The sequence below is a fragment of the Pleurodeles waltl genome, chromosome 9 (genome assembly GCF_031143425.1).
Source record: "Pleurodeles waltl isolate 20211129_DDA chromosome 9, aPleWal1.hap1.20221129, whole genome shotgun sequence".
NCBI classification, from domain to species: Eukaryota; Metazoa; Chordata; class Amphibia; order Caudata; family Salamandridae; genus Pleurodeles; species Pleurodeles waltl.
In genome coordinates, this window is record NC_090448.1 from 762,133,608 (window position 1) to 762,149,777 (window position 16,170).

Consider the following 16,170-nt stretch of genomic DNA (forward strand, 5'->3'; position numbering starts at 1 on the left):
AGGCAGACCTCAGGAGGTTTTTCAGAGGTCGCTGGACCTGCAGGACTCGTCGTTTTTTTTCTGCAGGTTCTTTGAAGCAGGAGACAGGCCAGTTGTTGTCTCCTCTCCTTCTCTGCTGTGGTTTAAGTTAAGCAGTCCTTCTTATTCTTGTGAGATCGTCAGGAAACTGATTAGATTGGTTCAGGGAACCCTTATATACAAGATTTAGGGGCGTTTTAGCGGTCAGAGGGCAGTAGCCAATGGCTACTGTCCCTAAGGGTGGCTACATCCTCCTTGTGCTCACTCCCTATGGGGAGGGGAGCACATTCCTATCCCTATTGGCCCTGATCCTCCAAAGCAAGATAGAGGATTCTGCAAGGGGGGGGGGGGGGGGGGGGTGTCACTTCATCTCTGGACACCTTAGGGGTGGTCCTGGCTGAGGTGGTGACGCCTCCTTGTTTTATTTAATTATCCCCTCTGGATTTGCTGCCAAATGTGGGGGCTTTGTCCAGGGGCTGGTCATCTCCTCTAGTTGAAGTGCCCCGGGGCATTGTACCACGAAGCCTGAGCCTTTGAGGATCATCGCTAGGTATTACAGTTCCTGCAGGGGGGAGGTGTTAAGCAGCTCACCCAATGCTGGTTTTATTTCTGGCGTCAGAGAGCACAAAGGCTCTCACCCCATGGGGTCAGAAACTCGTCGCTTAGTGGCAGGCTGGCACAGACCGTTCAATCCTGCACTGAAGCATCAGGTAAAATACAGGAATGCCCTCGGTGTGCATTTTTTAATAAACACACACTGATGCCAGTGTTAGATTTATTATTCTGAGATGTTTGATACCAAACTTCCCAGTATTCAGTGTAGCCATTATAGAACTGCGGAGTTTGTTTTGACAAACTCCCAGACCATATGCTTAATATGGCCACTCTGTACTTACAATGTATAAGAATGGACTTAGACAATGTAGGGGCGTATTGCTCATGCAGCTATGCCCTCACCTGTGTTACAGTGCACTCTGCCTTAGGGCTTTAAGGCCTCCTAGAGGGGTGACTTACCTATGCCACAGGCAGTGTTTTGTGTGCATGGCACCCTGAGGGGGATGCCATGTCGACTTTGCCTTTTTCTCCCCACCATCACACACAATCTGCAATGTGTTAGGTGAGGGGCCCCTTAGTGTGGCACAACACATGCTGCAGCCCTTAGGGACCTTCCCTGGTCACAGGGCCCTTGGTACCCCTGGTACTTTTTACAAGGGACTTTTCTGTGTGCCAATTGTGGAAACAATGGTACATTTTTAGTGAAAGAACACTGGTACTACTCTCCTCCGTATCAAGGCCAGGAGGTGAAGGAGGTCCGAGGCTGGGGAAGAGTCCAAGCCTTTAGCTGCACCTAGGTCAGTCAGCCAGCTGTCCTCCGTAGGAGGCTGAGCAGCGTGAGAAATGGGTAGTAGACACCCCAACTCTTCCACAGCATCACCAAAACCATACTCCTCAGAAGGACAAACATGAGAGGACTCCCCAGAAAGCAGATGGCGGGTGTCAGAGACAACCGGCATTACTGCATCCGTACCAGACATAAACTGGCTTTGAAAAGGCAATGTTTCGAAGTTGGAAGGGGTGTGGAATTGATCGGCGGCAGAGATGCCAGAGTCTGCTGATTGGATACAGGCGCCGAAGGTGGAAACCGCTAAGGGCTGTGCACCAGCGTCATAGCAGCTTGGAAAATGGAAGCAGAAGGCCTAACTAAAGTCGAGGGGGAACCCACCGGTGTGGACACAGTCAGGGCACTGTGCACCTCCTTAGGGCCCAAAGGCGCTCCAGGGGAAGGTGAATTTCCAATGACAGCATGAAGAGAATCATAATATTCTGGCATCAGGGTCAGAGTCTCACTGGACCCAGGAAAGGGAGGGAGATGCAGGGTGGACTCCGGGCTCGACTCCTTAACCGAGAAGTGGTGGGAGGCCGTATGTGGTGAGGACAGGAAATGCCACAACTTTGACCACTTGCATTGTGATTCACTGCGTGAAGTTGATGGAGAATGACGTCCATGAGAACGACTCCTGCAAAGGGCCAACGAACGGACCGTAGTACGAGAAGTAGACCAAGGTCTACAGGAAGCCTGGGAAGGCCCCGACAGCCACGCTGCCAGAAACATCATACAACACTCCCGCAGGGCCTTCGATGAAGGTGGGACAGGAGTCGTACTACACGGATTCACACTGCTCACCCTGGCACCACATACAAGCAGAATGAGGGTCCGAAGCCGACATTTGTCGCCCACAGGACGCCCAGGATTTGGTCCCTGAAGACAAACAGTAAAAAGCACACTGTGCTGTAGACAAAAAGGTCAAAGTATGCCAAAAACGACCTGATTAACCCTTACTAGATACACGTTGCAAGCGCAGAACAGAAAGAACTGACATTGGTGTGTCGGAGAGGAGGTTATATGAAATCCATCAGCATCACATCTGGTGGACGGAGTCACATCGGCTGGACGATGACAGTACAGAGTTGCGTGACGCCCTCTTCAGATGTGCTGAGAAAAACATTACTGGATCTAGTCTCACGTCTGGGGAGGATTCTAAGATGAGGAATCTGAGACTAGTCTGTCTCTATCAGATGGCATAGTTTGTATCGGTAGGTGTATACTGCGCACTGGTGAGCTGAAGGGGATGAAGTTGAAAAACACAATGAAGACGGAAACAACTTTGGCATCTCTGAGGGGGAGCACGTGCATCAGGTTTGTAGCCACCCAAGTAACTGCAGCCAATAGAAAGAAGGGTGTAAATGGTGCATGTTGGTAAAGCGTTGGAAAGCCTCCCACAGAATATGGCTACAGTCCCATGGGGCCAGTCGGTGCATCAGAGGGGACCATCGCTGTTTAAAATATTGAATTACGGTGTTCAAGAACAGAGATGGATCTACGGCGGGAAAATGATGTATTTTTTTCTATGCTTTTTCTTCGATGATCTGGAAGTGTGAGGTGATTTGGTCCTTTGATGAGACCCTAAGCATCCACGTTATTCATTCCTAGCTTTGATCATACACATCTTGGCATTGCCTTCTTTCAGTGCCTTAAGATGCATTTTCTGACAGGAGACGAAGCCACCGTTGTCGTGGTCAGATCGAAGACACTAATAGGCAGATAGTATGAGGGCTCATGAGGGGATCTCGTCGTTGCAATCTCGGCACAGCTTGAATCTGGATCGTTTTGGCAGTGACATACCGATCAATACTGCACTGAATCAAATAAAGAAATTGAGAAAACATTGAATAATTAATTCTTCTTGAGGACAGTTGAAGAGTTCCCAATTGCGTCAATGGCATGGGAAAAAAGCAAACTCTCGTCAGCACGGCAATGGAGGCGCTTTATGGCTCCTGTGATGTCAACAAGTGACCGTGTGTGGGGTAACCCCAACCATCATGGAAAAGCTATCAAAAAGTTTCTGGATCCAGGCTGATGCTTGGAAACATTCAAAAGGCGAGGAACCTGCAGGTAGAGGTATCCATCAGAAACAGGGATGCAAAATACTTGATAGTTGCACATATATAATATGTCCTATGCTCTCAGTGACCACACCATTTCACATGCTGACTTATGCCTATGATTTTGCTTTATTACTGAACCTCCTGCAATTATCAAATAAATCCATGATTACTCCTGGTAAGCTCTATCATTTGAAGCTAAATATAATTTAGATGTGTAAGTACTTGAATTAGGCTAAAAGACTAGAGAAATGAAACTTTTGTTGACATTAATATGTGCTTCAAAATTCAGTAAAAACATCACTTCTGAATAGGAGTATAAAACTAAATATGTAGTTCAACCATAAATATATGCAGAAGAGACAAATCTGAGACAAGCACTATAAATAAGTATGTAAAATGTTAATAATGAAGATATCTGTGAGATGAAAATGTTTTACTTATCTAAGCAGAATGGTCATGAGGAAAAGTTAAAGGACTTAAGAAATTATAGCTATGATCTAAAGGAAACTGCACAATCACAATTAGCAGCAAATACCCTTGGCCACCTTATGGCTGCAGGACCTGAGTGAATACTGCCTTTAAAAAAAAATATCATGAATTGTTAGACCACGCAAGCATGGATATACGTATCTTCTCTAAAGAACATTCACTGCATTAAAAAAGCATTCTGGGTTCTGCTAAACATTAAGCTGATGTTGCTGCTATTTCCATATTAACCTTTGTGGTATTGTCCTCAAAGGCACTATAGAATTTAGAGATGCTCTTACTCTGAAAAAGTCTATGAAGATGATGTCCTTAAACATCACTTTAATGTATTACTCTTCAAAATACACTCTTCTCTTTAATGCAAATTATTTAATGAAAACCATCCACAATTAAACATGGTACATTTACCTAACTCCTTTGGTGAGAGAATATTTTGTTGATTTCAAGTACTTCCAGGTGGAGTTCCTTATGCCATTTAAACACTACACTGACACAAAATGAGTGATTTAAGACAAAAAAAAACCTTTTCCAGTCTATGTCATATGAATGATCAGCACAAAATTAAAAAAAGAAATGCACTAGTTAACAGAACATTACTGTAGGAAGCTGGCCTGGTGCGTGGTGGGCACCTAAGGTACTTACACCTTATACCAGGTATCCCCTCTTAGTGAAGTGTAGGCAGCATCTAGAAGCCAGGCTCTTTAGAGGTAGCTGTGGATGAGCAGCCAAGGCTTACCTAGGAGACGTGCAAAGCTCATGCAATAGCACTGTAATCACACAGCACTAACACACATGAAAGATAACACTCAGTGTTACGAAAATAAAGGTACTTCATTTTAGTGATACAATACCAAAAAGTACTAGAGAGGCAACCCCTCAAATACGAGGTAAATAACACACTACATATATACCATAGTTACCAGAAATAGAGCTAAGTACTGCAGTACCTCCTAGTGAACAAGAGAAAAGGAGAAAGTTAGTAGATTTTCCCCAAACCACCCAAAAGGAAGGAAGAGAAAAACACCCAGACAAGACTGCAAGAAACCAGCGGTAGATTCCTGAAGGAGACCCGTGGAAGAAGGGAACCAAGTCCAGAAGTCACAAAGGAGTCCAGGAGGAGTAGTAGCTACTACCCACCCAGCTGTGGATGCAGGAGTTGGTCGACGGTGATGAGAAGAAGGTCAGCACTGCATCCCTGGAGTCGGTGAAGAGTTCCTGAAGAATGCAGACGACGTCCCACGCTGGAAGAAGAATTGCAGTCAGGTTGTGCTGCCGGAATTCGAACAAGCCTTGGCAAAGGCAAGTGTCATGGTTGGCAGAAAGAGGAGTTGCTGAGGACCAGTAAGACCCAGGAGGACTCATTCCAGGAGGGGGAGCCAGAGGGGACCCTCAGTGACACAGAGAGCCCACAAAGGCAGAGGCAGTACCCACAAGAGTCCCACAGGATGGGGACACAGGAGTTGAAGAAGAGCCTAGCAGCATGGCTGGAGAAGGGTCCCACGCCGCAGGAGAATCATGCAGAGGGCTGTGCGTCGCAGGAAGGAGTGCTGGGGGCTGGAGCTACAAGTAGCTTGAAGATTCCTTGGAGAAGATGCAAACAAGCCTTGGCAGCTGCAAGAGACACAGTGCACGTGCGTACTGTCCTGCGTGGGAAGGCAAGGGCTTACCTCCACCAAAGTTGGACAGCTGGCAGAAAGGACCAAGAGGACTACTCCGGATCACCACCTGTGATGCAGGATCCACGCAAGTCAGACTGAGAGGAGATCCACACAGCCAGTCGTCGTCGTAGTGGGTGCCTGCAGATGCAGGAGAGTGACTCCTTCACTCCAATGGAGACCCCTTCTTTCTTCTCGTGCAGGCTGAAGACTTGCCACCCTCAGAGGATGCACAGCTGGGGAAATGTTGCAGAAGCTGGAAGGAGTCGTGGAAACAATGTTGCAAAAAGAGTCTTCTTTGTGAATGCAGATTTTCCGTTCCTGGAGGGTCCAGTCGCAGTTCCATTGGCTAGATGTCGAAGTAAGGTTGCAGAGGAGTCCTACTGTAATCTTGCAAGCCACATCTATGGACCCACCCAAGAGAGACACTAAATAGCCCTGAAAGGGGAACTGGTCACTTAGCCAGGTGAGTACCTATCAGGAGGGGGCTCTGATGTCACCTGCCTGGCCTGGCCACTCAGATGTTCACAGAGGTCCCTGCCAACCTCGGATTCAAGATGGCAGAACCCAGGGACTATGTGGAGGAGCTGTGGGCGGTTATGGACTGGTGAATGGTCACTCAATTTTCCATTGTCCTGTTTAGCGCCAGAGCAGGGATTGGAGGTCCCTGAACTGGTGTAGACTGGTTTATGCATGAAGGGCCCCAAGGTGCCCTTCAAAGCATACCATTGGCTTGGAAAGGCTACCCCTCCCAAGCCATGTAACACCTATTTCCAAAGCTGGAAGGAGTAGTGGAAACAATGTTGCAAAAAGAGTCTTCCTCGTGGAAGCAAATTTTCCATTCCTGGAGGGTCCAGTCGCGGTTCCATCGGCTAGAAGTCAAAGTAAGGTTGCAGAGGAGTCCTGCCGGAATCTTGCAAGCTGAATCTCAGGGCCCACTCAAGAGAGAGACCCTAAATAGCCCTGAAAGGGGGATTGGTCACCTAGCCATGTGAGAACCTATCAGGAGTTGGCACTGACATCACCTGCCTGGCCACGCAGATGTTCACAGAGGTCCCTGCCAACCTTGGTTCAAGATGGCAGAACCCAGGGACCCACTGGAGGCGCTCTGGGCACCACCCCTGGGGAGGTGATGGACAGGGGAATGGTCAACTCTCCTTTCCATTGTCCAGTTTTGCGCCAGATCAGGGATTGGAGGTCCCTCAACTGGTGTTGACTGGTTTATGCACAGAGGCCACCAAATGTGCCCTTCAAAGCATACCAGTGGCTTGGGGAGGCTACCTCTCCCAAGCCATGAAACACCTATTTCCAAAGGAAGAGGGTGTTACCCTCCTCTCCCAAAGTAAATCCTTTGTTCTGCCTTCCTGGGCTTAAGCCGTTGAAGCAGCAGGAGGGCAGAAACCTGTTTGAGGAGTTGCAGCAGCTTGAGCTGCCTGGGAAACCCTGGAAGACTGGTAAGAGCAATGCATGGAATCATACTTCCAATACTGGCAACAGTATTGGGGTATGATTCTGACAAGTTTGATACCAAACAAGCCTAGGTTCGGAGTTACCATTATGTAGCTGGACACAGGTAGTGAACTATGTCCAATTCACGCATAAAATGGTGTCCCCCTACTCACGAAGTCCATGAAAATGGAACTGGAGTTTGTGGGGGCGCCTCTGCTAGTGCAAGGGTGCCCTCACACACAGGTACTTGCACCCTGCCCTCTGGGCTAGGAGGGCCTGCCATAGGGGTGACTTATAGTGACCTCCTGCAGTGACCTATGGTGAAAGGGTGCATGCACCCTTTCACCCAGGCTGCAATGGCAGGCCTGCAGAACACTTTGCATGGGCTCCCCATGGGTTGCATAATAAATGCTGCTGCCCATGGGGATCCCCCAGTACCCCATTGCCCTGGGTACCATATACCAGGGACTTACATGGGGGCACAAGTATGCCAAATGTGGGGTGAAAATTGTACAGGTTACCACGTTAGAAGGGAGAGAGCATAATCACTGGGGTCCTGATTAGCAGGATCCCAGTGAACACAGTCAAACACACTAGGCAAAAAGTGAAGGTAACCATGCTAAAAAAAAAAAAGAGTATACTTTACTACAATTACATATAGCCTGAACTTTGTAGCAGGGGTCATGGAAACATGAAACAAAAGGTGACTGAAGTCTTTGAGGCCTATCCTCTTTTAATGGAGATGTGTCAATGTCCCATCATTACTGCCATACTACTAGGTAAATAGCACCAACACTTCTCTGCACAGTAAGATAATGCCATTATTTGTCCATTTGGTATTCAGATATGTAAAATGAATTTAAAGGTACTGATTTCTAACATCACCATAATATGGATCTTGCATATATGCAAAATTGTATAGCCCTTGGTCAACAGTAACTAGTTCAAAGTAGGCAGCTGAATAATGATACCTACCTGTTGTTGCTGGGGATTGTTCTATCAGACCCACCTTCACCACCTGCAAAGCAATGGAACAAATACAATTAGAGCCTTGCTACAATAATACGTCAATTGAAGAAGCTTTTGCACATAATGTGCACAAATGTTAAGCGCAGTACTTGCCAGATGTTTGTGTGTGATTTCAAAATTTGACCACTGGGTTATCTTATCAGCAAACTGCTTTTAGAATTAAATCAAGTGATTACTCAGAATAAAATGACAGAGAGCTGTTAGTACAAAATTGATATTTGACGATAAGACAATTGTGATCTGTGACAGACTGCTGAAAAAAAACATTACTTACCTTTGCTAACAATATTTCTGGTGGATACATAATCTAACCACACATTCCTTACTATAGGACTTTCACTCCAGGCGCCATACTGGTCTGGGCACATTTCTTTCCCCAACAGCAGCTCTCCAGTGGTGATGGTGAACTGGTCTGTCATATGTGACATCAAAGTATATAAGGCTCCAACAGGGAACAGAAGGCTCGAGGCCAGTTGAAACTGAAGGCATCACCCTTCACAGGAAAGTGTACGATACAAAACTGAATCCATCTCCTGCTGGGGGACCGAGGCGAAGAGCTCCACCCCAGCCTGAAGAAGGTCACCTCTGCCACTTTGAGGTATAGTTCCAAATCATGGTCTTCCAGTGAGTGGTGAAAGAGCATCTGCTCTCACAATGAGAAAGGGAACTTGCAAGGTGAGCAGCTCACAAAAAAATCTCTGTCTTTATATCCATGGCCACAGACAGATCCTCTTCCAACAGAGGGTCCATGGCTCACACCATACTGTTGTTGATGTACTGGGCAGTAATGACATTGTCTGAATCTGAATGTTGTTCCCTCAGATAAAGGGGTGGATTGCCCTCTTGGTAAGATCGACCACCCCCCTCAGCCCTCGCATGTATATGTGATGGTGTTAGTCAAACACATCCTAAAGTCCTCACACCATTATCGGCACAGCAGCTTGCCAGTAGGGGGTCCATGACCACAGTAGACTGGGTCTTCAATGAGCTGAATGGATGACCCATTAAAAGGCTGGAGGGGCTTATCCACCGGTGCAAATCTGGATGAACTGACTGGGAGACTAGCACCTGAGGGGAGAAGCTCCCTTGATATTGCAACCACTGCTTTCTCAGGCACCAATAAAGGGCTCTTGTCTGCTATCTGGTGCGTGGCGGTAACAGGAAGCCCAAGGCCATTAAACAAATAGACTTGAGTTGTGCAAAACCAGAATCTGAGTCTGAGTCAGAAACACGGAAAACCTATATATCCTCGATCCTCTAAGTAGGAGGAAAAATGTTAAAGCAGATGGTATCCAGATTACATCATATGAAGGCTAACCTCTGCGTTGGAGTGAGGTGAGACTTCTGGGGTTGATAGTAAGAGTAAAATCAAGGTCATGGACGATAGTCATCATGTGCTTGAAAGTATCTTCTGCTTCAGACAGCCAATGGCTCAAACACTGCATGAGCTTCATCCTGCCCTGGCTGTCTACCACCACTTGAAGCTCAACCCACCCAAGACAGAATTCCTATTATTCACCAAGAAAAATAAACAAGATACAACACAAACCTGGCTCAATAACATGACTTTTACGGCTTCTTACGCCAACTGTAGGAAGCTGGCCTGGTGTGTGGTGAGCACCTATGGTGTTATTCCCTTATACCAGGTCCAGGTATCCCCTATTAGTGAGGTGTAGACAGTGTCTCGGGAGCCAGGGCTCTCTAGAGGTAGCTGTGGATGAGCACCCAAGACTTATCTAGGAAACATGTAAAGCTTATGCAATACCACTACAGTCACACAGCATTTACACACATGAAAGAACCACAAAGAGGTACAAAAAAAGAAAAGGCACTTAATATAGTAACACAAATACTAAAATACTGTTTAGGCAATACTCCACTAGGAGGTGAAAAACCACACTATTATAAGCACTCCTTCCTGCAAGGCACAGTCTCCTGCCTGCTGCTCCAGCAACTCCTCTCTAGGTGTGCCGAGTGGGCCTCACTGTGACTCCCGTGCCTGCTGGCTTTGGGGGCTGCCTCCTCTTCTTGTGACTCGCCCAGCTAGTGAGGGTCACCTCAGACTCCCCTCCTTGCTGGTCCTCTTCAGCCTTGCAAACCAGGTAAAATGGCTTCCCCACACTTAAGAAGTCCAGGGAAATGGAACTGGAGTTCGTAGGGGCACCTATGCTAGTGCAAGGGTGCCCTGACACACAAGTAACTGCACCCTGCCCTCTGAGCTAGAAGGGCCTGTCATAGGGGTGACTTATAGTGACCTGGTGCAGTGACCTGTAGTTAAAGGGGACATACGTCTTTTCGCATAGTTTGTAATTGCAGGTCTTCAGACACATTTTGCAATGGCTTCCATGGATGGCACAATACATGCTGTAGCCCATGGGGGACCCCTGGTGTCATAATGTCCTGGGTACCTAAGAACCATACACTAGGGACTTATAGGGGGCACCAGTATGCCAATTGTAGGGTGTGCTAAGTCCTTAGCCACTACATTTAGAGGGTGAGAGCACAGTCACTGAGGTCCTGGTTAGCAGGATCCCAGTGAAATAGTCAAAACACACTGACAGCAGGCAAAACGTGCGGGTAACCATGCCAAAAAGAGGGTACTTTCGTACACCAACTTCCACTGAATGCCAATTGAATTTGCCCTGGACACCAACTTCAGCCTCAAGGAACACATTGCTTCTAAAGAAATTAAAAATTGTTTCTTCGCCAAAACAACTTCAGAACTGCTGTTCAAGCATTTGTACTTGGTGGTGTTAATACCCTACTCCATGACCTCCCAGAATCCACATTGGTGCTACCATTGGGGGAATCGTGCATGCCACAGCTCATTTCATGCAAGTCCTGGAGAAATATGATGACTTCACCCACATCCCGATGGAACTCCACTGGGTCACCTTATAGGCCCATCTTCGCTACAACCACCTGCCTAATTTACAAAACCATCACAAACAGCACTCCTGTGAACCTAGGGTGAAAATGGTGTTGGAAACTGGCCCACTATGCAGTGTACAAAATCCAAGTAAACTATGCAGAGGGTCCGGACAACCACATGTTCGTTTTCAGGGATAGAAATCAGACCACCTAACGCTCTCATTTTTAAGGTAGCTGGTCGAGCAGTTAGGCTAATCCAGGAGATGTGCTAAGTATTTGTTGTACTCACAAATCCAATCATGCACCACACACATGCTCAATGAGTAACTCGAGACCAGAATTTATAAAAAAATACTTCAGACTTCTATATAATTTTTTAGACCAAAATCTTTAGACTAGGTTAAGTACTTTTCTTGTTATCATTTTTTAAAGTTTTAGCAAAGTTAGTCTTTCTGTGAGTAATTACACACTATTGGAATCGATAGGCAGTCACTTTTAAAATGCATTAAAAATCGCACAGTTAAGTTACCAGTCTCTTCTTTTGCAGGGTGGTCGCAGTGGTCGGTGGACACCTCGTGCCAGCTGGGGAGCCTTGGGCAGCTCCCGGTTCCGGTGGAAGCAGCATTGGAAAAGTTCTTGGCACAGGCACAGGGCCACCTGGATGGGCCACCTGTAAAAGGGAGATGGATTGCAAATTCAAAGTGGTGCATGGTGTCCCCTTGGGCTGTCGAAGTCACAAGGGGTTGGGGACCCGGGGCACACAGCAGATCTCGCGATGCAAGGCCCAAGGCGGACAGGTGCAGAGCGTTTTGGCGGTCCTGGATGCTGTGCGCAACAAAGTCCACTGGAGCTGGAGGTAAGTCTCTTTGAGGGCTTCTTACAGGACAACGAGGGCACTCTGGTCGGAGGTCCGGGGTGTTCCTGAAGTCCCTCAACTGGGGCTCCCTCCTGAATTTTTGTCAACTCGGGGGGAGCTGGTATTCTCCTGGTCCGATGTCAGCTGATCAGGACCCAGGGTATTGCTCTATCTCGGTCACTGGGGGTCGCAGTGCCACCAATCTTGGTACAGTTGGGGGGAACTTCCGAGCTGTCATCTGTGTGTCGTTGGGTCCGGCTGTGACTTCTGGTTGCGGAGATATCGTCGATTCAGTGAAGTGTCCCTCACTGGTTTCTTGGTCCTTTGCAGTTTTCTTGCTTTTCTGGAGTGGTGCCTCCACTCAGGAGGGAGATATGGGATGATCCTTGAAGCCTGGAGGTCTCCTGGGTTTCTAGGGGCCGCTCTAGTGTTCAGCTCCTCCGCTGTCTAGATTGTCGGGACTCTGGTGCAGCAAGCAGGGGTCTTGGCGCCTCTTCTGGTGCAGCAGGTCCTCAGTTCTTGCCCTGGCAGTTTCTATGGTGCCGGTCTTCTTCTCTTCTTGGGATCCTTTTCAAATCTAAAATCTTGGTCTAGGGGAGCCCACTAAGTTCTGAATTTAGTGGGAGTTTTAGGGGGAACCTGGTAGTGTCCAATGGGACACCTACCCTTGGGTGGCTACACCCACTATAGTGACCACTTCCTGAGGGAAGGGTCACTTCCCTAAACCTCATTGGCTGTTTTCCTCCATTCCAAGATGGAGAAAACTGAATCAGAGGGTCCATTTTGCATGCAAGCCCTTAGGGGTGGGGCAGGCTCAGTGAGGCCACTCCTCCTACCCTTTGTCAGGTTTTCCACCTTTGCTCCTGCCAAAATTGGGGGTTTGCAAAGGGGGAAGCCTTCTGCTGCTAGCAGCAGACCTGGAGCTCGAGTTTCAGGGGCAGTAGTACTTTGAAGCTCACCGCCAGCGTGCTGCACATTCCTGAGGGAGGGGGTGTTAGCTCCTCCACCCACGAAGGGCATTGTCTTACAAACCAGAGAGCCAGTGCTCTCCCCCAGGTTTGTATATTGGCTGTCCAGAGTGGCAGCTGGATGGAACCAGCCAGCAACTCTGCCAGTTAGGGTTAGCTTTTGCAGGAGGCACCTCTAAGGTGGCTCCTGGGTACATTTAGGGTTAAATCCAATACTGGTATCAGCTTGGATTTAACATTCTGAGTTATTTGCAACCCAGGGTGCAGAGTTGTCATTATGTAGCTGGGGAACTCGTGTTTGACCAATGCCCAGAACATACATTAAAATGGCTGCTCTGTTCACTTCCTATGTCCTAGGTTTAGCAAGGACACAGTGGGGGCATATTGCCCATGCAGGTATGCCCTCACATATAGTATGGTGCACCCTGCCTTAGGGCTGGAAAGCCTGATAGAGGGGTGACTTATCCATAACATATGCAGTGTAAGGGGAGCAGGGCACACAGAGGGTGTGCCATGTTGAGTGTGTCCTTTTAGTGTTTCCCCAGTACACTCAGCCTGCAATGAAGTGTTGGGTGCATCTGGGTGCAGGGCCCTTGGAAGAGGCACAATCAGTGCTGCTGCCCCCAGGGCCCTACTCTTAATATCTCCTGCCCTGGGTACTGGGGTACACGTTTACTAGGGACTTACAGGGGTATTTAAGTGTGAAACCAATTGTGCCAAGCATCACAACAGTTTTAGGTAAAGAGCTCTGGCCCAAGGAACCTGTTTAGCAGGGGCCCGGGCACTACCAACTTCTAGAACACAACAACATCAGGCAAAAAGTGGGGGCTAACCATGCAAAAAAGGCCTCCTGTCACAACTGGTCCTAGATTACTTGAGTTACGGTTCAGGGAACTGCCTGGTCCGGCAGTTCGGGCTGGACTGTTCCCATAAGAAGGAGGGTCAAATCCGATTTGTGTATGCAGGGACCAAACTGAGATGGCGTGTTGGGCTAAAAATGATGAATTGGGAAGCAGCCGAAGCAATCACCTATTGCTGAGATTAATTCGAGCATTCCATCCATCACTGTGTTGGTCTTTTCATTTTCAAAGCCATCACAATCAGCACTCCTGAGTACCTTGCAGACAAACTCGCCACCTCTGGTTGGTTCTTTGTACACCCGCCACCAGCACACCATCAGATGGCAGACTAAGAAGGATCATTTTTTTTATTTATTTATTTTAAACAAGATTGCAGGTCTTTTCCGTCCATGTAGCCAGGATCTGAAACAACATTCCCAATGTTATCATGGCAGCCAGACTTCCCTTTACTAAGACTGTATACGCTTGCCATTGGAGCAAGTTTGTGGTGTGGTGTGCCGAGAAACAGACTGACCCAGACCCACCCCCCCCTACTCCCCTCTCTCAGGTCCTACTCTTTATTCTCTCTTTTTCCCAGCAGAGCTCTCCTATGGGCACCCTCAATGGCTATCTCTCTGCCTTTTCAGCCATCATGCGGCTACCTGATCAGCCATCCCTCTTCAAATCAACAGATAACAGATTCTTAAAAGGGTTGCAGGTCTTTTCCGTCCATGTAGCCAGGATCTGATACAACTTCCCCATATCCATCAGGACCGCCTCAAGGCTGCTGCACTTTATGAAATAGTTGAAAACTCAACTCATTAAAGAACACCTCATCAGAATGCATTGAGTATGAATGAACCAGCTTCTTCTCCCATATTCTTCATTGACTTTATGCTAGTCTTTGACCATGTACATTGTTCCGCTGCCTTTTGGCTAGTTGCGCTCTTAAGAAATATCAAATACATACATGCACTGAAGGTGTTCTATGACCAGCATAATCATCCAAATATGGATTTACATGGACTCTTGACGTCACAGTGAAGCTGCTACAACAGCCAGAACTTTGTAAAGGCAAAGTTGCAGCAGTCTATGTCGGTGTCGGCTCTTTCATTAAGTCTTTGGGACTGTGCCCTACAAATTATAAACAGCTGATAATTAATCCTCTTTCATTATAAACAGTCTGCTGTTTATGTGAAGAAAGTAATGCACATGTTAAACGTTTTGCCAACAGCACAATCAGTTAAATGGTCTAACTTTAAACATGTTTCTTAAACGTGCCTTAATTAAAACATTTGTTCTGCTCATTCGCAGCGTGCTGTGAGTCCCATCCTTCAATCATCAAGACAGTTACTAAATGCTCCGTAGGACGAGTCGGAGGGGAAGCAGCTGGGTTTTATTAAGTTTTATTACCTACCTTGTCCGTCTTCCTCTCCACAGACCTTACTTCATGAGCACCTTTGTGTCTTGTGCACAGCATTCACCCACAAAATTAAAAAAACGACTACTATAATGCCCACACTAATATGGCCCCCACAGGAAGTACTGGGAATCTGGGGACATATAGGCAAAGCCACAGCAAAACACTTCCTGTTTTTTCTTCTGTGAACTCGTACGTCCCGTTCACTCATATTTCAGGTAAGATGTATTTATTTTATTGGATATTTGTGAATGTGGCCTTCTGTAGCTTCTACATTGAGCATTTTTAACTTGCTGATACACGGCACGCCACTTCTCCCACTGAGCGAATGGGAGGCAGCCCCTACTGCTTGTGCCTGTTGAACAAGTTACTTGGCAACGCCTCATCCGGTAGAGACTATCTAGCCGCAGACACCCCACTGTTGAATTTTCTCCAGGGGTCAGACTGAATCCAGAATTTTTTCTTGAGCAGTAACAGAGGACGCCGGTAGGTAGCATTGATCGGCTTTGAGTGGCATCATCTGCGCCAGAAGTGATGTGCATTGTGTCTACACAGGGGCCACCCCAGCATGCTGTCAGTTTCTTTTTGAGACTTTCTTCACCAGGAGCACAGAGCCATAGAGAACTCTGACCACTAGTGTGGAAGACTAAGGCCCTGAAAGGGGAACAGTGCTTGCTCTAGAATTTGGTCGCAGAGCAGAGGATGGGTGTGTTGGTAAGGAATCTGCCACTAGACAAAGTATTTACCAGATAAGGCATTATCGAAGGTAAGTAGCTTTTTCATCTGACAGAGACTTCTAGGGTCCAGACAGTGAAGTCACTCCTCTTCCCTGGAGGGATGTGGCGGAATGTAGTAAGTAGGCAAGGTGATGGACTCACCTACATGAAATGAAGACTTAAAGAAGCCCTAGTATGCAAAACCATCTTTCTGGATAAATGCTCACTTATGGAGGTTTTCGATATTAAGGCCTGAAGCTCACTGCCCCTCCGGGCAGATGTTATTTCCACGAGAAAGGCCGTATTGATGGTAAGAAGCCTGAGGGGACAATAATGTAGAGGCTCAAAGGGATCGCACCTGAGAAAGTGAGCACAAGATTAAGGCCCCACTGAGGAATGATAAAGGTGAAGGTAGA

General features: G+C 47.4%; 1 protein-coding gene across 3 annotated transcripts in view; it reads right to left on the reverse strand.

Moving 5' to 3' along the window:
• Positions 1–16,170, reverse strand: part of PACS1 (phosphofurin acidic cluster sorting protein 1) — a 1,571,500-nt gene that overhangs the window by 268,477 nt on the left and 1,286,853 nt on the right. For all 3 annotated transcript variants that reach the window (XM_069207928.1, XM_069207930.1, XM_069207929.1), the window contains one exon: positions 8,031–8,073. In XM_069207928.1, coding sequence (XP_069064029.1) covers positions 8,031–8,073 — 43 coding nt within the window. The remainder of the gene's footprint in view (positions 1–8,030; positions 8,074–16,170) is intronic.